Source organism: Sinocyclocheilus rhinocerous, unplaced genomic scaffold (assembly GCF_001515625.1).
Source record: "Sinocyclocheilus rhinocerous isolate Xijiao unplaced genomic scaffold, SAMN03320098_v1.1 scaffold952, whole genome shotgun sequence".
In the NCBI taxonomy this organism is placed as follows: domain Eukaryota; kingdom Metazoa; phylum Chordata; class Actinopteri; order Cypriniformes; family Cyprinidae; genus Sinocyclocheilus; species Sinocyclocheilus rhinocerous.
In genome coordinates this window covers 501,200-523,467 of record NW_015641498.1, presented here as the reverse complement: position 1 = coordinate 523,467, position 22,268 = coordinate 501,200, and the positions used below count along the sequence as shown (strand labels likewise).

At 36.7% G+C, this 22,268-nt stretch overlaps 1 protein-coding gene across 2 annotated transcripts; it reads left to right on the top strand.

Annotated features, from left to right (window-relative positions):
* Positions 1–8,889: 8,889 nt before the first annotated feature.
* st8sia1 (ST8 alpha-N-acetyl-neuraminide alpha-2,8-sialyltransferase 1) lies at positions 8,890–21,735 on the top strand. 2 transcript variants are annotated; one of them, XM_016571870.1, is made up of 5 exons: positions 8,890–9,636; positions 10,726–10,870; positions 13,886–13,995; positions 18,788–18,880; positions 20,324–21,735. In XM_016571870.1, the coding sequence occupies exons 1-5, from the start codon at positions 9,458–9,460 to the stop codon at positions 20,784–20,786; spliced, it is 990 nt and encodes a 329-aa protein (XP_016427356.1). In that variant the 5' UTR covers positions 8,890–9,457; the 3' UTR covers positions 20,787–21,735. The 2 variants fall into 2 exon arrangements, with proteins under 2 accessions (XP_016427356.1, XP_016427357.1); XM_016571871.1 differs by lacking the exon at positions 18,788–18,880.
* Positions 21,736–22,268: the final 533 nt, after the last annotated feature.

Sequence of the window (22,268 nt, the reverse complement as noted above, 5' to 3'; positions counted from 1 at the left end):
CCACTGGCTGGCATATATAGTGTCTGCCACCAGGAATGCCTTGGCAGTGTTCTACAAATGAAATATCACCAACCGCAAAGCTGTGACAATACAGCAATATATAAGAATACACAATGACTTTTCTTTGGATTGAAGTTGAGTTCATAAACACACATTATACACACAAATATAGATATTTATCATTCACATGTGGGATATACCCTCTTAAAATAGTTCTTTGATGGGGCCCATAAATGGATAGCAAATCTGTGCTCTTGAGTCATGTACAGCAGAGGAAAACAATTCTCAGGGGCGCTGTTAGGGGGGGTGGGGAGGTTAGGACGATTCCAAGGGCCTGGCGTTAGAGGGGGCCCCCCGAGGGGGGAACGTGATTTCTAACGGGGACCCCCCGGACTGCGATTTTTTTTAACTGTGGGGAACTACCGATTTATACCAAGGGGGACAAACCTACCCATACAATCTCCTTTGTATGTTTTTTTTACCATCTGCTAACGCTCCTTCGTACATTGACGTCTTACAAATCATGTTTCACACACAAAATCACATACTCATACAATAAATATGAATTCTTACTAAGTTAAACATTGTTTTATTAAAAATATTCACTTTAATGAACTAATAAATTTAAAATGGTTTCAGACGGTCAGTTTCATCTACTGAATCATCATTGGTATTACATGCGGCAGCCATTTTGTTTTTCTGGTGCTGCTCGCTAACAGGAACTACTTAAAATTAAGGAGATTGTAAACAAAATGTTTTTATAAATATGTTTTAGTACTAACTAATACTAATAATTATGTCAGTTAGGACATATTAGGTTGTTTCTTTAAAGGTATGTATAGATATGTGACCCTGGACCACAAAACCAGTCTTAAATCCCTGGGGTATATTTGTAGCAATAGCCAAAAATACATTGTATGGGTCCAAATTATTGATTTTTCTTTTATGCCAAAAGATATTAGGTAAAGATCATGTTCCATTTAGTACATTTCCTACCGTAAATATATCAAAACTTCATTTTTGATTAGTAATATGCTTTGCTAAGAACTTCATTTGGACAACTTTAAAGGCGATTTTCTCAATATTTAGATTTTTTTGCACCCTCAGATTCCAGATTTTCAAATAGTTGTATCTCGGCCAAATATTGCCCTATCCTAACAAACCATACATCAATGGAAAGTTTATTTATTCAGCTTTCAGATGATGTATAAATCTCAATTTCGAAAAATTTACCGTTATGACTGGTTTTGTGGTCCAGGGTCACATATGTATTCAATACAGTCTTATTCGTACGTTTTTGTGAGCCTGATCTCATGATGAAAATGTACCTGTGTGAACTTTTTTGCAAGACGTCAAATACGTATCGCCATGTAGGCTTCGTTTCATGACATATTCGATGTGAAATGTCCACTGGGTGGTGCTAAAAGAGTGTTCATTTTTTGTTGGTTTTGTAGGTGTCACCGCAGTTCTGACTTAAAATGTCCGTTGAGTGGCGCTGTAACTCTAATGCTCTGTGACATTTTAAAATAACGTACCATCTGCACTACACCTAAACCTACCCGATAGTATGAACTAAAGTGAATGTGACATAAAAACACAATCGTACGCAAGCCGTTTTAGCTTGTTTTTCGATCTGTCATCTTTAAGCTCTTTTATCGTGAGTCATGTTTTTCACGGGATTCGTACACAAGGATACCCAAGCTACCGAGAAAGCTTGTTTCGCCCGAAAAACTAAACATACGGAGCTGTAATCGTAACTGTGTACGAAAACGATTACAAACGCTCGCTGTTTTACCGCCTCTAGTGTTCATTTCTGTTGGAAACTGCAGTGATATGTACATATTGGTACGTATTTCGCATTTTGCGAAAAAGTTCCCACAGGTAGGTTTTCGTCATGAGATCAGGTTGGTTTTTGTACAATCTGTCAATGCATATTGATGTCAGATCATACGAAATCACACATTTGTATAATACTTACGAAATCTCACACGGTCAAGCTGTACGTTCTTATTAAAAATACTGACTTCAATGAATTAAATTTAAAATGGTTTCAGACGGTCAGTTCCATCTACTGAATCATCATTGGTATTACATGCGGCAGCCATTTAGTTTTTCTGGTGCAACAGGAACTACTTAAAATTAAAGAGATTGTAAGGAAAATGTTTTATGCTAATAATTATGTCATGTCAGAACATAATCCATTAGCTTGTTTCTTTTTGTTCATCACTGATTTCAATCAAAATGACCATTTTGAAAAAAAAATAGAACATAAGTCAAAAACATAAAAAGGTATTGTTGATGTTTCACTAAATCACAGATTCATGTCAATTAATGTCTCAAGAAGTGAAAAATGTTTTCATAAATAAAGTCAAAGTGACTTGGTTTTCACCTGTTAACTATCAGATCATAAGCTTGCAAAAAGGTATGCAGCTAGGGCTGGGCGATTTTCCCGATTTTATCGATTAATTCGAGTTTTGCCACAATTTTATTTTTTAGAAATCGAGGAATTCACGTGTGACGCGCTCTGTGAAGGACCATAAATATAGCGCTAAGCACCATTCACACAGAAATGCGCTTTTGTGTTGACAAAGATGCGATGCGGGCAGTGGAATCGGTAAAACATGCAAGAAGATGGGAGTGAACTTCTATTAACTTGAGCGTAGTGTTTTTAGAAATATTTCTATATTTCTAAAATATTTATGCGTTTCATGCATAAGACGCTGCAAGAGACGTGAGCGCAACAGTCAAACACATCCATGTTTACACAGAAAAAACAATGGAAAAGCAGCGCAATCGAATGAAAAACCTGTAAAGAACTACTACTGTATGTCTGATATTTCATGTTTGCATCATGGTGACAGACTGAAAGTTGCTGTTGTTTTTAAAGAACATTTATAGTTAATAATAGTCTACTGGTGTTATACCTTCAGTCATTTTGAATTTGAATTACCTCGACTTTTGAGATTTTTTATAAGCATTTTCCTCGTATTATTTCTGAACACATAATATGTATAAGACAAGTTTGTACAATATGTAGTTGTAGTTTATGCATCTTTTCTGCAAAGATATTTAACAAGTGATTTACATCATGTTGACAACTTCATGTGTGCTGCACTTAGAATAGAATTTTCTTTAACTAGAGGCTTAATAAAGAAAAAGTTACTTGAATCATGTTGTAGTTACATTTTCAAGTTGACTAGTTAAAAATCTTTAAAAATCGAGAATCGGTCAAATATTCTGGAAAAATCGAGATTTAAATTTTTTGGCAAATCGCCCAGCCCTATATGCAGCACCAATTATAATCCACATGCCTGTTCCGCACATTTCAAAAGTTATGCCTGAGCAGGAAGTGATCAACCTAGAGGTCAAACATATGTAATATATAAAAAGCAACAATTTCTATTCTACCAACAAATGCATTACTGTACTTCACTGAGAATGCGAGAAACCATTTGTAGAGGCAACCATTTATGACACTCTTCTTTATAAGCTTTATTGATCCACAGTATTGTTGCATAGAGTGTGTATGCAAAGGAAAGAAAACAATATGCAGAAGAAGGGAAACGACCTTGCTGACATGTTACTGCTATAGTCCAGAGCAGGTGCTTCAGCTATTTATTCTGAAACATGATCCCAGCACAGTTATGGGGAACTTGCTCACCACTGTTATTATAGTATCCATTTCAGTGTCTGCTGATGGCTCAGTGCATCACTGCCTTTCAACACCTGTCAACATGAAACCACAATGAGGCAGATTAGGTTAAGATTTGAAGGATTTGTGGCTATTCAACCAATTAAAAAATAAATAAAAGAATAAAATAAAGAAAAATTAAGCAGAATATTTTGGAAATGGTAATTCACTAAATATAAAATTATTCTATCGTTTGTTAATCTCATATTGACAGGAGGTATATATTAATTGCTTCTTTATAAAACTGTTGTATAAAGGCAATATCACGTATTCATATTTATCAAAAATTAATAAATTATTTTCTGACTCAAAAGTTATTCCATTGCACTGCGATGTGCTAATTACAAAGGTGGTTCACTGTTAAGTAAAACAAATAAAATATTACTCCATAAAATATTTGGATAGGATTTGGACAAAAAAAAAAATGGTTTAAAAATTAATGATTTTGATCAATCAAATGTTATGAATTAATTGTATAAAATTAGTATAAAATGTAAAAAGCATATGTGTGCAAAACCCATCCCACAAGAGATAACACACTGGCATTGCTTATTTACATTGTAACTCTTCCAGTGTAACTGCATTTCTGTCAACACCTTTTTTGTTTGGGTTTGTTTTAAAAGATACTGTTAACAGATCTTTTAATAGAGATCAACTTGACTTGTGTTTACTTAACCAGGAAAATGTCTTTAATCTGGTTTACCAGCAACTTTGTTTAGTCATCATTTATTTGAACATAAAAATGTTTATTGATGTATTATTCATGATCCCAGAATATATTCATTCAAAATGTACATTTTTTTAATATTTCTTAAAAAAAAGGATTCATTGGCGCCAATAGCCTTTTGGGCAGCGTGTTGACATATAGCGCCATTGCGCTACGAGCATCCCAAGTTTGAATCCCGGCTCAAGGACCTTTCCCGATCCCCCGCCCATAACATAATTAAAAGCAGATAGTAAGTAATTAGCAGCTGTTAGTTAATCCTAAACTTATAATTCTGTCATCGTTTCTTCACTTTCACGTTCCAATCTTGTTGGACATCATACTGCAGCATTAAAGGGGTCATATGATGCGATTTCAATTTTTCCTGTTTCAGAAAGACGGGGCATAGAGGAGCAACAATAATGTACATTATGTGGAAAATAATGTGTTTTTTGAACCTTAAACCGCATAAACACATTGCATTACACCAAATACACAACATAATGTTCTTTTTAGCAACGTCATATGACCCCTTTAAACAATTGCTGTTTTCACCAACATTCAGATTGGAAAAAATTCCTGTGGCTATAAGCAATCTTAAAATCTTCAGTAAGGCAGCTTTTACATGATCCATCAGCCTGGTTTCAGATTCTAAATATAGGCTAAACCTCTACATGCTTGCATGACATTACTCAATATGACTAATCAGCTGTGCAGCAGTGAAAGTTTAAATTCTTATTTAGTCACCCCTTGACTTAATAATCATCACTTGTCTAGATTTTAACACAAATTATCAGCTTAGTTTCAGGATGTAGTCCCAAAATAGGCATCCAATGATGTGAAGTTTCACTGAGCCCCTCGATCACCACTATGCCCTTTAAGGAATTCATGAAAAAATATAATTTAGTTCTTATCCTCATGCCATTACAAACCAAAGTCCCTTTGAGGCAAATCATTTCACTCGGCGGCCATCTTTGTAACGCCTCTCAGGCATGCAAGTGCAGCTCCTATCTCTTTGTACAGGGAAACATCAAATTCTCCAAAACTCTTTACCAAGCTTACGATTAAATTTCAGAGTTGGGATTGGGGAGAACGCATTACAAGTAACACGAGTTACGTAATGAGATTACTTTTTAAATAACTTGCAAAGTAACACATTACTTTTTAATTTAGAAGGAAATATCGGATGTACTTTTTAAAATAAGTAACTCCAGTTACTTTGTTTCCCATATCTTGACTGACAGCTCTGGTGTTGCCATGTTGAGAGAAATCGGGAGTACGTGCAGAGGCGTTGTGTGCGCTGTGTGAACATGATGTTACTGTAGTTCTAGACTAAATATCTACATGTATTTACTCATCTCACCTGCACAAAAACAGATTCAGTATTCTTCAAAATGAATAAAAACCATCACATGCAAACTCAGAATATTATACAAACCTGCAATAATTAAATGTTAAATAAGACAAATATCATTCAAATATATTTTATTAACCAATGTCTTTGCTGTTGACCTTCGATGATTTAATTCCACCATACTAAGCAAAAATGACACATTTGTCTTTCATTTTTGTTTTTGCTGAATAGTGTTGAACTTCTTCTGCGTCATATTCTTCAGTTAGTTTGTTTGAGCTGCGCCCTCTACTGTACAGACGTGAATTTACATTTCCTTCAGCCTGAGGCGTATTTATTTCACTTTTGTTGTGAAAAGGCTTTTACATTTGTAAAAGAAGAACTTTTTAATATTAAAAACAAACAAGCAAGCCCTTCCCAGATTTAAAAAGTAACTCAGAAGTAACGTAATTACTTTCCATAAAAAGTAACTAAGTAATGTAATTAAGTTTGTTTAGGGAGTAACGCAATATTGTAATGCATTACTTTTAAAAGTAACTTTCCCCAACACTAGGAGAGGCCATATTAAGCGTTGCATTTTTCCCCATTCAAAACTATTCGAGTGACACCTCTTGGCTGGGTGAATATAGTCATTGTTACAAACCCATATGAGAAGTTTAGCAGATTTGTTTTGTTTATTTCTTTGTTTTCAAATATGGCACATAAAGATATCTTATATCACTCCTGGTGTAACATGTCTTGATGTGCCATATTTAAAATACAAAATAAAACATAAATGGTTCTCATGTATCTTAACAAATCAATATGCATGTATACTGAATATGCGCATAATAAATTGCACTAATCACATTTTAGAGCTCTTCAGTGGATGGGAAGATCATTAATAAAGACTTAAATCATCATTATCCGAAAGCCCTTATGCAGCATCATTATTATGTCATGTAAGTCATGTTATAGTCCAAGATCTCCTTCTGCTGGTGGAGAAGGGTGTGTACAATAATGTTTTATGTTATTTGTACTATGTGCATTTTCTGTACACCTTATTGTATACCAGCATACTGTATCTCACGATGCAATGCACTTCACTTCCATTTGTAGTGTGTAGTATGGACCAGAAGCGATATCAACCACTTATTACCGTTATTCATTTATTCAATTTAAGTACACTTCTTATTGAGTAGTAGTAGCTTGCAATTGAATTAGCTTAGTTAAGTGCATTGCATTGTTTAAAAGTATTTTAAAGATTTCTTTCAGATATATCCATGTGATATTCTCAGCATTGTCATTAAGGACAGGAATTTATTTTATCATAAAATTACCTTAAATATATTTGTTATTTTAATAGATGTTATGCACCACTACAGCCTATGTGGATATAAAATATACCCTAAAAGGATATGATAAGCAGCATTCTAGTTGACAAGAACAAGTAGAAGGTTGCATTATATAAATTATATAATTATATAAAAACAAATGTATTTCAAACAATGCATTATCATCAGTGGGCACAGTCACACAGTAGAGTCATGACAACTAAAGTAGGCTATGTTATCTAAAAATTGTCATCAAGGCAATTTTAAGCAAATGGAAACTATAAGAAAATTCTATAAAAAATAGTACAGTGTTAATATGAAGCAATTTTCTGTACTACCTTTTCACATGTGTTTACTGGTGCATTGTGCATGCACGTTGCATTGTGTTTTGTTTTAGGATTAAAGGAAATGCCTGTAAACCTAATATATATCTTCCATGACATTGTTCGTTTTCTACTTTTTTTTTCTTACATTGTAGGGTGCACAAAATATTTGTGTGAGATTATAATATGCTTTTATAATATGCCTGTTTCTGAAGAAAATTGTTAGAAGAACAGAACATTTTAATTATTAGATGAATATTAAATAGGGGGAAATGGGGAAGAAGCCCCTCTTACGAACGATGTGGATTTACTTTTGAGATTTTAACATATTTAGATATAAGTTTAGCATGTTAAGGATGATAATGCATCAGCCAATGTGTTATTGTAGGAAATAAACAAAAAACATTTGCTTATTTAGTTGCTATAGCACAAAATGTAAAACATTCCAATATGGTTAAGTTGGCCCCCTACCTTGGGTAAAATGTGTAATCTTATAAATGACTTTTGATATAATTCCTATTAATGTTTGTATATTTTTAAAATGTCAACTATTCTATTAAAATTTTTATTTTGACAATTTAGTTGAAAAATCAAATAGCCGATGAAAGACAAAGCAGAATCCCAGAAAAGAAGATTAATCTGGCAATAAGGTAAAATTAAATTAGTAAATGACTCATATACAGGCATATGAATATTTACATAATACACTCTTTAAAATAAAGGCTCCAAAAAGGGTGTTTCTGCAGTGATGCCAGTGTTTTGGTTCTCTAAAGAACCTTTTAGTTAACTTTTTTTATTTATTTATTTGGAAGAACATTTTAAAAATCTAAAGAACCTTTTTTGACCATAAAGAACCTTTTCTGCATTTGAAAGGTTCTATGGATGTTAAAGGTTCTTCATGGAACCATTGATGCCAATACAGAACCTCTATTTTTAAGAGTGTAATTGCCCATATTTTAAGTGAATATGTCATAATAGCAACAGTATGAATGCAGATTTAATGATTTCACTCAATTAACCAATAGGCAAATTAAACCAATTAAAGCAAAGATGTTTGAAATAATTCGTGAAAATATTAGGCTAAATAATAACCCCGTTAATTACCTAAGTATAACATTTAAAAAATAACACTATTACCTACTTGCCATTTGGGGGCTTCGTCTGCCAATTCTGTTACTTCAATATAAGAATCTATAACTTTTGCTCCACAAATCCAAAAACACTGATGTGAAATCTTCATTTTACCCCGTCTTACCCTAAACTGTATGACTCAAATGTAGTAGGAAATTATCTGAGGCGTAGCCTATAGAAAATGTGAAAAAGACACTTTTGCACTGACCGAAACACGTTTGTTACAAAAAGTAGCACGTTTCTGATCATGCGTACTGCGTTCACAATACCATTTGTAGGCAACATACGGTGTAAAACGTGCAGTATGCACGCTAGTTATATACAGCCGTTTTCATGTGACTACATTAACCAGAAGGGGGCAGCACCGTAACAAATAATGAGGGCAGTTATGCGTGCTAAAGCATTCACAAACTGAGCTTTGTCTCTCACTTATTTGGAAGATTACATCCGAGACGGCCAGGCTGAGAGGGAAGGCCTAAAAATGAATTTGCATAGCGGGACACTATGAGAAATGGGCCGTGATGTGGTGTTAAAGGTGATATGAAGCCGGCTAGCGCAGGGATCAGATTTGTTGGAGAGTTCTAGACGGTTTGCATTAGGGGTGATGGGGGCAGAAGATATCTGGATCCCGTATAAAATCCCGTGAGATTCCTCCTGCTGGGCCAGACGGGACCGATGAAGGCGATCGCATCCCAGAATAAATCGACAGTGATTGTGAGCTCATTCATCAGCAAAGCAGTGCATGGAATGAGGAGGAATTTGATGCATGCATGAAAATCTGACACTGCTACACCGCTGTTGGCCTCTTTCACACCGCGTAATGTTAATAGCAGGATAACGGTATTTCAGCGGGTTTTTGCTCCTAATGGCAGAGGCACCGAAATAAACGGGTCAGCCGTGAGCACGTGTTTTTGAACTAGGCATTTGTCTGATCAGATCGGCGGAATGGTGTCTTTGAGATGTCACCGGAGCAAGTATATATGGGCCACTCTGGGTGTGTTGGCTTTGTTGTGGCTCTACATCTTCCCCGTGTACAGGATCCCCAGCGACAAGGAAATGGTGGATGAGGTTCTGCGGCAGGGACAAACGTGGAGCAGAAACCAAACCGGAGTAGATCTGTACAGGTAACGTTATTTCATTGCGTTTTGATTCGTCTCATTCAATTATTCATTCATTGTGAGCGCATCTATGATGCGTATGGCCACATATCTTAGATAAATTGGTACCGTGACGCGATTTGGAATGACATGTAGTCTCTCTCTTACTGTAATTAAGTAAATGGAGCGGTTGCAATCACTATCTCATCCATGTAATCTGGCTCTCATGCTGATATGAGTATTGCAGAGTAAAGACATCTTCCCCGAAAAAGAGGCGGGGCATAGAGGACCTACAATAATGTACAGTATTTGAAAAATAATGGGTTTTTTGAACATTAAAGCATGTCAACATATTCTGTTACACCAAATACACAAAATAATGATCTTTAAAAAAACATCATATGACCCCTTTAAGAGAACGCACATGCGCAGAGAGGTAACCGCGTTTGAAACGTTATCTGTCCCCGCTGTGAACTCCCAGAAAGGCGGGTCTTTGTAACGTCACAAAGACGGTGATTCTGTTATTAGATTTGTTATTTATTATTATTATTATTATATTCCTTTGACTTTTTGATTGAAATTTGTTGCGACAACTGTTGCAAAATATTGTTTTGTCAGCATATCATACTTCCTTATTATTAAATTAGGAATAAGTCTGTTGCACAATAGAAAAGATCTGCTGTAAAACATTACTTGAAGGAGAAAAAAGTCTTTAAAAAGTCTTTATTCACATTTCCATAAATTGGCAGATATTTGTTCTTCTTTTAATCATAAATGCACTTTATTTTGATACATTTCATTGTGGGCCCCTTTCAATAATTCCTTCAATTTTCTTTACTTGGACTTAAAAAGTCTTAACTTTAACTTCACAAAACCTGCAGTATTTATGTATTCATTCATTCATTATTTAATAAATGCTTTTCATTTATGCTCACGTTCACATTGGTAATTAAATTATTTAAGTGTAATTGCACAGAAATCTTTTTGCTGAATAAAAGACACTGTGCTTACAAAAACGCGCGTTTGTTCCCAGTCAATTTGAAATGACTAATTCAAAAGCCTTTACTTCTGCTTCCAATAATCAGTGTCATAAAATCTCATTTTCTTTCTTGACAGGAAACTGCTGACAGAATGCTGTGACCCAAAGAGGATGTTTGCTGTTACTAAGGAGAACTCGCCAATAGGCAAAGTCTTGTGGTACGATGGGGAGATCTACCATTATCACACGGTCACCAATGAAACCTACCCAATCTTTGTTCAGGTACTGTCTTTCATAAAAGTCAATGAGCCAAAAAAAATATGACTAGATTTTGCTGCCTCATCTTTATGGTGGGGTATAGATCTAGTAAGTGTGACTGGTGATTCTTGTGAAATGCAATTATTTATCTGAATCCAAGTCTGGCATCAGCTTAGTAAGACTAAAAATAGTCAAACTAATATTAAACGGATAATACGTCCTTGTGTTGACTTCCTTGGTATCACTGTATTTTCACATTAATTCGTCATCCTAATATAATTTTTAATGCATGACAGAAGAGTGTACTGTTCCAAATTCCTGTTAATTCAAGATTATATGCTCAACATGCATACATAAGTATGGTTAGCCAAACATTCAGCAGAACCAAAACAAGAATTTTACACTGAATCATGAGAGAGCAAATACTGTTGTTTCTTTCAGTATTACAGTATTAGTAGGTATTTTGTTGTTGTGCATTTAATTGCACACCAAATAAAAGTTTGATCACTTAGAAAAGTGACAGCACACTTATGGTGTTTTAAATCTAATTGAACATATTTTTCAGTTACCTGAACTTACAGATAAATGTCTGGAATGTTTTTGCTAAAAATATATATATAATTATTCATGTGTAAGTGTTTGAATGCGAAGCAGTTGGTCCTTTTTTTTTTTTCCTTTCCACCCCCACTCTCCATGAAGCTCAGCGCAGCACTCCATCTTCTAAAAATAAACAGGCATGGGAGAGACACCCGCATGGGTCCTGATTGTCCTGTACTGGGCACCATGCCGCCTTTCAGTCGCAGTGTTCCTCCTACACTGTCTCAGATCCCACGCTCATTATTGATGGACGCACAAACACACAACGCCTGCCTCACTCTAATGTAGTTACACTGTGATTTAGTACATTTATTCAATGAGATCTATGGGTTATGCAGCCATGTTTCTATGGACACAGTTTTTTGTTTGTTTGTTTTTTTAACTAAAAGGGGTCAATGAATAATTGTATAGTACATTTAGTCGTAAATGGTTCTTTTGTGACCAGAAAAGCCATTAAAAAGATTAATTTTTACACGCATAGTCTTAAAAATGACTTTCACTGTCATTCTCAGTATTATGTTTCAGCATACGTCAGACTTACTGAAATTGAGTTTAACCATCTGCTTGTAATGTTTATCAGAACATTATGTATCACTGACGCCAGATAAGACAGCACAGATATGATCTTACCTAGAGCTTTATTCTTCTAGAGATTTTTGCATGATGTTTTACCAACTGGTGTCCAAAAGATTAGTTATTTAAAGTGGATTTTCCTGTAAGCATAGGTGTAGATCATTGCATTAACGAAAAACATCTTCCAGTAATGTTTGAGAATCCCAAACCCTGAAACAACAGATTAGAACATTTACAGGTTAAAATATACAGTAGTTCATTCCTGTTCTTTAATTCATTCAGAGAGTGCTGATATATAGTATAAACACAATGGGATGCTTCAATGTTTGCTCCCGACAGGCATATTTTCTTCAATGATTTATGCTCCTTCAGCCTTTTTAGCTATTTTTTTTAGTGGTAAACTGAAAATAAACTGAGTTTCACTACATTGGTTCCTACTGTGGGAATGTCAGAATGAAAAAGTCGAAGCATGATGATGTGCATTTCTCGTCTATTTAACAACCCTTTGCAATGACAGCCCAAAGAACCCAAAGTGCATTTGCTAGCGTTTTGCTGCATTATTCATTCATGATTAATTGCCATATTAAAGGGATAGTTCACCCAAAAATGGAAATGCTGTCATCATTTACTCACCCTCATGTCGTTCCAAACCTGTATGAGTTGCTTTCTTATGTTGAACATAAAAGAAGATATTTTGAAGATTGCTGGTAATCAAACAGTTGGTGGTTGCCATTGACTTCCATAGTAGGAAAAAAAATACTATGGAAGTCAATGGCAACCACCAACTGTTTGATTCTGAAATCTGTTGCGCATCATAGATGCCAATTTGAGATTACTTGGGAGATGGTAGGGATCGTTACCTGGAAGTATGAATTTGTAGCTTTAGTGAAACCACATGGAAGAGAGAAAAGAGCGTAGGTTACAGTCTTTTATCATATTCCTTGTGACTAAATGGCCCTTTTTGCGAAGGAAGAGCCAGGTGTGGTAACAGATAAACAATTTCCTTTGTTAATCTTTATCCTTACACTCTCCTTGCATATATAACTGTCAAGCTGTTGAAGAGCTGTATGTTTGTATTGGACATTGTCTAAGCTATTCTACTTTCAATGTGTCATCTCTCCTTAAACCTTCTGCTGACCAAAATCTGCCTTAATCTTTCTGGCATGTTTGTATATGCTCTGTCCTGCTTTTTCCAAGTCAAAATGTCATATGCTTACTAGTAATATGTCATGTATGATGTATGTGTCTAAACAAATGGATACTAAAATGTCTGTTTTAGTATTTGATATGACTCTGAAGTAGAATATATATAGTATAGCTGCACATCTTTGACAGCATTCTGTATTAACACACCAAGTCTATTGATTTTTTAGTAGACCCAAGCCATATGTAGGGATCATAATGTGATACAGACTATGGGGTAAGCCCTTCTCCTTCTACTGCTCTGGACCAGTAAGAAACCATACAAAAAACTATTGCAACCACTTAGCAATACACTAACCACCACTCAGGGAAGAGTGAAAAAAAAAAAAAAATTGCGGGCTTTTTCTTGGTTTGTCTATAACTCCTGTTGAATGAAAATGTCTGATGATGAGTGTTTAATTATGAATGTGAGATGAAATTGTGGCCTGTAATGTAAAATTAATCGGCAGGGGGTCTTACAAAGGGTCTTTTCATCGATTCAGTTTTACTCAGAAGTTCACCGCACTTTGAAGCGTATGAATATAAGTAACCATGATTTGAATATGTATTCATCAAAATAAACAAATGGAAATGGGATGTGTGTGTGTGTGTGTGTGTGTGTGTGTGTGTGAGACTCTGTATTGCTTTGACCCATTTGTGTAACTCCCACTGTTTTTATGTTGCTAGGATACACCATTGCAGCTTCCTCTGAAGAAGTGTTCGGTTGTGGGCAATGGAGGGGTCCTGAAACACAGTGGCTGTGGAAAAGAAATTGACCAAGCTGACTTTATCATGAGGTGAGAAGATAGTAATATTTGTTTGTAAGTGTCAAATCATATCCAAAGTCAAACAGAATTAGTTTTACATTTATATATACTCTATATATATATACCGATATATCGCCATATTTTTTTATTACTTTTACTTTTATTTTGACGGCGTGACAGACTTTTATTTTGACTGAGCACAGTGCTCACATTCTCCCTCTTGTTCGTCGTCGTCGTTAACAGTTCTGTCTAATACGGATAGAAGTCTGTCTAATAATCAGATTAAACAGATTAATCAGAACGGTTAAACAAAGGAATTAAAATGTATATCAAAGAAATCGCGATAGATTTTTTTTGTCCATATCGCACAGCCCTAATCTAAAGTATAAGTATGTTTATTTAACACATTTACCTTTTAATCCATTTCAAATTTCTTAAACAGCTTAGAAAAAGCGCTATATAAATGTAATGAATTATTATTATTATTATTATTAAATTTTTGGGGTGCACAAAACACGTGCAAGCGGCAGTGAGTGACGGTGACGGTATATAAATGCATCATTATTCATTCATTCATAAAATTAAGCTTTTAATGTGATTTAAACTTTAAAAGTACATTAAAATAGAAACAACACAAAATTCTTCAACATGGAAAGCAATAAAAATGTAGTACCTAGGTCATTTCCCCAGATAATTCTTTCATATCGGGCACTGTGCTTTGCAGGGCTGCAGGACACAGGACAGATAGATTATTCATTCCTACAACTTGTTAATTCGTTCCTACGATTTATTCATTTGTGGCCACTGTCCCTGTTTCATTAATTTTATTCATTAAATAACCCATGATTTAACTAAAATGAGGGAACGAATTAATAAATAGAACGAATTCTTAATTCATGGCCATGAAATCTTTCACTTCCCTTCCCGCATGTTTACCACAGTAAGAGATGTGAAAACAGTGATTAAAAGTGAATGACAATAAAATAAACCTTCGAAATTAGAGGGTGAGACGGTGAGGTTTTAGGAAAAGAAACAATAAATAATAAATATTATTACATTTGTGGAAATTCGTAACCAACCGGCAAACCAGAACAAAGCCGCGTAAATGTATATGGGCTCGAACGGCATCCAAAAGCATGGTCGCGATGTAACATTTGCCAGCTAACCAATTATTCCTCTTTTATACCTCACTTGTGTTATAATCAGAGCTTATAATTTGTTAATAAATATTTGCCGGATTCAAAACAGCAATTAAAAGGCGCTGTGACTGACACTGACAATACAGCTTCAGTTTTCCCGGGACATTCAATGATGTCACTAAACGGTGATGCCACAACTAAGAGTGTTCACAAGTTTATGGACCTAACTAGCCTAGGGCACAGGTTTTCAAGCCCTGGTTCAAAATGGGATGTTTTAAGGAAAATAGCCTATGTAAGTTAAATGAAAATAGGCCTAAAATAAAAATAACACAATTAGTTTTCATTTAAAAACAAAAAGCAATATATATCGACTTAATAATTAAGTTAACAGATTTAAAACAGATGTGTGGCGCGGCGCTCCATAAACAAGTTCACGGAAAGGAAACCAAGAACTGAACACGCATCCTGTTTGTTTGCTTTATTTTACAAAAGCACAAATCTTCTGTTTTTATTGTGAGTGTGCAAAAATAAAAGTAAACACTTTGCGGTTTCGAATTATAACTTACCTTACTCTTATCTGTATGACCAAAAATTTAGATTTTTTTATGTTTCAACTGTTCGATCGCGCCGGCGCCTCACGCACACACACCCCACATATTCTAGCAATTCAAACTTACATCGCAGGCTGTTCATTATCAAAATCAAATACAGTCAACCAAACATATAAAAGGTTACACTGGTCAATTTAAATAGTCCGTATACTGGTCCACTCTGCTGTTATGCCAAGCACATTTTTGCTCCTGTGAAGAGGATGATTTTTCCATTGATATGCGAATGCGCGTAAAGTAGCATATGCCTACAAAGCCTAGTTTACATTATAAATAATAGTTTAACATTCAAATACATTGCGAATATGGAAACATTTGGATTTGTGCCGAATGAGAGAGGTACAATAACCTCCAAATACATCTAGCCAAACCCACGCTCGCTCCGTCTCGTATGCACGCACGCACTGTCACGATCTAATGCGCTTGTAAATGCCGGATCTTTAAAAAGCAAACAGGCCTACCGGAACGCAAAAATTAAAAATCTGACATTTTCCGGAACAGGATCCAGCAGGATCAAATTAAGCACTGATCATAATACTCGCATAAAAATGTTTCATGTGAGCAGCAGTGTGTTTTTTCGCAGCAGCGCCAATGGAAGCAGTTCACTGACTGTGCAGCACAGCCATGCGCGCCGTACTTGTGTTTGGGATAATTTTATTTTAAATGCCATAATGTCAATTGAAAACATTGCCATTGTGTTTTAAAATACAACAAAGAGCACCATGAAACCATTTGAAAAAGCACGTTCAGCGTCTCCGAGATATAAACAGCCAACAAAGTAAAATGATCTCAAACGTACGGCGCGCTCTCTTCATTTTACCAAATCACATCTATTCATTTTACAATCCTGCTACTAGCATTTTATTCAGACTAAAACCCCTTTAATTTGGGTGAGTAAACAATTTAAGTTGTTTACTGTCATGCCGGTGACTGCATGCCGCTGCAATAGACGCAATTTGCAGCATTTAGGTTAACGATTAATCGATTAATTGGTCGTTAATTTAAATGACAATCGATCATGGAAATGATCGAAAATTGACATCCCTAATATATATATATATATAGAAAATGCATCTATCTAGCAATATTTGCAACACATAATGCCAAGTTTGAATGTAAACATTAGTACATTAGTACACAAACTAAAGCAAAGGTGAAATGCAGAAAGAGAAAACCTTTGTGGTTTAGAAAAGTGCATGAGCAAAAGATATGTCTTCAACTGTTTCTTAAAAGTAGTAATGGGTGAAGGTAGGCAGTTCATCCCATTGCAGAGGTGTAAAGGTGCCTCATTGTGAAGGAATGTTTTGTGCCCCTCATTCACTGACTCTAAATTGCAGAAGGGAATTTTAGGTAGGAGGATCCATTTCCAGTTGCATATACCTTCCAGTTGAAGACAGTGGAGTAAAACCAAGAGAAATATGGCGTGGAATCGCTTTGATTGATTGAAGAGCAGATGTGCTGCCAAGTTCTGGATCATCTGCAGAGGCTTATATGTGCTGACTGGAAGGTTGGCCAATAGAGCATTGCAGTAGTCCAGTTTTGAAATGACAAGTATTTGGACTAGGAGCTGCGCAATGTACCCAGAAAAAATAGTCTAGTTTTCCTGATATTATAAAGCATTAACCTGCATGACCAGGCTTTTGTTGAGATGTGGGTAGTAAACTGGTCATCAAACACTACCCCCAGGTTCCTTGTTCTGGTTGGCGTTAGTGTTGATGAATCCAATTAAACAGCGACAAGGTAGTCAACTAACTGGTTGGTTGTGGTTTACGAGCTCTGGGGTTGCAAGGTTGAGCAGCCCCAACTCTAGCCAAGTTGAAATGTCTGAAGGGCAAGCAAAGATGCAAGCTGAGACTATGAGGCCATCAGGTTGGAACAACAGGTAGAGCTGCATATTACTTCCACAGTTATAGGAAAAGTCATGTGCCTGTTTGATCAAGCATAGTGAGGTTGTGTATATCAAGAAAAGGAGAGGACCAAGCACTGAACCCTGAGGCACCCCAGTGCTTAGTTCAGACACCCTCCTCTCCAGAAACCTATAAAGGATCTGCCTGTAAGGTAACACTGAAAACACATAAGTGCCATACCTGTGAAGCCCAGGTCAGATTGGAGAATCTGGTTATTTACAGTATTCAAGGCAACAAAGCAATGAGAACAGATTATCTGGAGTTCTCTCTTGTCAGGTGTAGAGTTTTATTGACAGCCAGGTGGTTTCAGTGGAATGTCTGCTGTTGCAGCTAGATTGGTTGTTATTGGGTAGCTTGTCCTGTGAGAGAAAAAGTACTGATTGAATACTTAGGGAGTTTGTGAGAAAGGGAAGAGAGAGACTAGAGACTACTAGGTTTAAGTTTTGACTTTTTTTAGCAGTGGGGTTGCCTCAGCCTACTTAATTATGGAAGGAAAGTTGAAAGTCATGAGAGATGTGATGATTAGAGTGAGAGTTAGTAACAGCAGTGTAGTTTCCTGTAGAAGATGGGAGAGGATCATGTTCTAAGGAATGGGAGAAGAATAGGAGGAGCGCATTCAAGTAGTGGTTGGTTGTGTGTGTGTTTAGTGTGGAAAAGTGGTTACTGATTATTATTGGAGATGTATTGGTACTAAGTGGCCTTGGCAGCAGAAACAAGGGGAAAAGAGTAAGAGGACAGGAGAGATTGATAATTGCTCAGGTCAGCTTGGTCTTTTAATTTGGTCATTTTCTTGTCAGGTCAAGCTCAGAGCTTGATGGTCACAGAGAGTATCAGTGAATCAGGGGCTAGATTATGTTGCTAGTGCTAACCCAAGAGTGTCCAATACTGCTGCTGGAGGGCCACTTTTCTTGCAGAGTTTATCTCCAATACACCTGCGTAGAAGATTTAGTGATCCTGAAGACCTTGATTAGCCGGTTGCTGGCCTGTGCTAACCTGTGATATGCAAAGTGTTAATGTGAAGCTAAATGTATCAGTAACATCACAATAAGACCTGGGACTTTTATTATTGTATTTACTGTAAGAAACAATGCTTTCTTGTGACAAACTGAAAAACATCACTCCCAGCAAAACTTTTTCTGCAATCTTTCTTCATCTCCTCTACCTCTAGATGTAACCTTCCTCCTCTGTCCAAAGAGTACACCACTGATGTTGGTACCAGAACACACCTGGTGAGCGCGAATCCTAGCATTATTGAAAAGAAGTACGTGTCTTCTCCTCTTCACTTTTTTTTTCTTTTTTTTTTGTCTATAGTGGGGTTATATGATTCACTTATGATACTTTATTTAATTACAATAACAACATTTCTGTATACCGATAACAATGGAAACAATGATTTAGATTCATGGCAGCACCTTTCTGCTCTACCTGGAGATTTCTGTAGTTTTCATAATAGATGCACACTATTGTTTTTGTCACAGCAGGCTTTGCTTTGGTGACAGCACTGCTGAATTTAATCAAAATTGAAATTGTTCAATTATAGTTATCTTTTTTATTCCGATTAATTGGACAAAGTAAATTGGCCGTAGTGAGTGTGTGTGTGAATGAGTGAGTGAGTGAGTGTGTCCCAGCACTGGGGTTGCACGAGTTAATGCACTCTCAGGGCTGGTTTGCGGCAGGAAGGGCATCTGGCGTAAAACGTGCCAAATCGGTTGTGCGGATCACTCCGCTGTGGCGACCCCTGATAAAGGGAGCAAGCCGAAGAAAAAAGAGGATCTTTTTTATTCCAATTATTTTAGTACTGACTTTGTACCAATACTTTTGGCATCCCTAAATGGGTAATCCATTTATCTTTCATTTTAGTCCAAGAGTCAAACATCTGATAAATCACGTTGTTTTGACTTGGTATTTTTTTCTTCTGCAATACTGTGGTTGTTTCAATAAAATAATTATTTCTCTCATTCTACTGAACCATGTTTTTTCTATTACAAGTTTGTCCATATTTTATTCATCTTACCTTACAATTACAATGCATTCTGTTGTCTGATAGAGTTCATAAAGCCCTTCTATGTGAAACAGCTGGTAGCTATTGTGGTTTCTGGGGAAGTTAGCAGCATGCAGCAACAGCAGGAAAACAGAGACAGAATGGTCAGAAAAGGACACACAGGTCTCCAGACAGCTGACTACATGTCTTGAGGGATGAATATCGACCTTTCTTAGTGGATTAGCTTGTTTACTTCTTGCATTAGCTGGCAGGAGATCTCCAAAGTGCCCTGTTAGTACCATGGTCATTTTTCTTAAACATTTTTTTTATATTAAAAACAGCATATTAATATGCTTGTGTTGTAATGTGAGTGTTCCTAAAGGTATATGATACATTTAGAAACAAGCTCAAGCTCAGACACTTTATTCATTATAACTTGACTATTCACACAATGCCAAGGAAATAACAGGATGTTTAACAAAATACAATATAAATAGAGCTAAAGTTAACCATGGCTCAGTAATAGACTGGCAGTTAGATTCAGGGGTCTATTTGATTTCTGAATTCATTCATTCATTCATCCATTGTGGCCACGGTATCTTCAAATAAAACAGTTTGGTTACAGAAAGAACATTTTTTTACACTTTTTTACAGAACACATTGCTGCATATTGACATTAAAATAAAAAAAAATGTTTATTGTTCCTCTTTTTTTCACTATCAGCTTTCAGAACCTACTATGGTCCCGCAAATCCTTCATAGAGAGTATGAAGGCATATGGTTCCAGCTACATCTACATACCAGCGTTCTCCATGAAACCCGGCACTGACCCCTCCCTGCGGGCATACCACGCCCTTGCAGACTCCGCCTCCAACCAGACTGTCCTGTTTGCCAACCCGGACTTCCTTAAAAACGTTGGTCGATTCTGGAAGAACCACGGCGTCCATGGAAAACGGCTGTCCACAGGGTTGTTCCTGGTGAGCCTTGCCCTTGGCTTGTGTGAAGAGGTGACCGCTTATGGTTTCTGGCCATTTTCGGTGGGACTGGATGAGCGGCCGGTCAGCCACCATTATTATGACAACATTCTCCCATCCTCGAGATTTCACGCCATGCCTGAGGAATTTTTGCAACTCTGGCACTTGCATAAGAGAGGCACGCTGCGTATGCGGGTCGGCGATTGTGCATAACAAAGGAGGACAGGAGCCTAAGAAGGAAAAATAAGTGGAAGTGTTGCCAGGGCAACTCCGCATATCCCCACAGGAACAGGACAGCCATCCTGTGATTAGCATGAGAATACTGTGGGTTGTGAGGTGATGCCCCACCCCCAAAGCTGGGCCTCTCTTTGGTGTCTATATGCTTGAACCTCAACTGCTACCAACACACCCCCACCCTCTTGTTGCCAAGGGACTGTTGTAAAGACTTGCATGTGTACCCATCCTCATGTATGCGCTCACTGGAAGCTTGTTGTGTCCGTTTGTAGAAGTCCCGGGGTGATGAGGGACTCAGGTGTCATGTGACCCATTTAAACTGCATCCTCCAGCAGTTGGACTTTTGAATCTAAGGACTATTTGTTCACTTAATATAAAGAGAGAATGGGGAAGGGGCTGATTCAAACAATCTCTTAAGAACTTTAAATAGGAACTCAGAAATTGGGAGCAATGCTTTGATCGTTTGGCATATTTTTGTTTCGTTTTGTCTTGAACACTGTTTCTCTGGAGGAAATGGAATAAGGAATAATGTGAAACTCTTACTCGCAGTGTTCGCATATATACAAATCAGTGTACAAATACAGGTTTTGCCTGGAAAAGGGAAGTTGGGAATTGAATGTACAGCCACAGTATGAAAACCGGTTTCAAAAATTTGAGACTGGTTTAAAGGGAAGGCTGCAGTTCACATATTATTGCGAGTACATTTCTAGTTTTATTTATTTTTGACATTCAGTGAAGTAGGACATTTACCGAGAGCCACCTGGTCAGTCTAGATCAGTCATGAGGTCTTGCATGACCATAGTGTTTTGTCAAGCTTGGAGAGGGAAATCATGGGCTGAGAGACCACATCCAGTTGGAAGACTTCCACAAAACGGATGGAGGCCTAAATTCCGTAGAAGAGAGAGTGAATTGTTTGTGTACCAATAAAAAAAGTATGACAGAGTTCGCGGTGACTACTGTGGCAGCATCTTTAATTATTATTTGTGTTATTTGTATGTGTTTGAATTCAGTCATTAGATGTTACGAAGTGGTGCAATGATCCCTTATCACATGGTTGAAGGGGCACCAATCATATGATGAACGTTTTGTTGCCTGTTAAGGTGCTGGACACCTGGTCCGGAACGTGTAAATACTCAATCACCAGTTTTGTTACTATTTCCACAAGAATCATGGTTTCTCTGAATGTATGGGCAGCCATTTTGGTAGTCTGCTCAGTAACTTGTTTCCTTGACTTATTTTTTGTTGTTGTTAAACTGCACACAGGGAATTAGGTTTAAATTTGTAGGTGCTAGCTGTAACACATGCACTCCAGCTTAGTCTAAATATATCACTGACAGACAGTTGTAATAGGTACGACTGGTAGGAGGATGCACTATTATGTTGATTTGAAGCCAGAGACCTCAGTATTTATAGGGTTAGATCACCCAAAAATGACAATTGCCACCAACTACTCACCCCATG

Coding starts and splice junctions, on each gene's coding strand:
- st8sia1 (XM_016571870.1), top strand. CDS start 9,458: ATGGTGTCTTTGAGATGTCACCGGAGCAAGTATATATGGGCCACTCTG. Junction 10,871..13,885: donor CCTACCCAATCTTTGTTCAG/GTACTGTCTTTC, acceptor TTATGTTGCTAG/GATACACCATTGCAGCTTCC. Junction 18,881..20,323: donor CCTAGCATTATTGAAAAGAA/GTACGTGTCTTC, acceptor TTTCACTATCAG/CTTTCAGAACCTACTATGGT.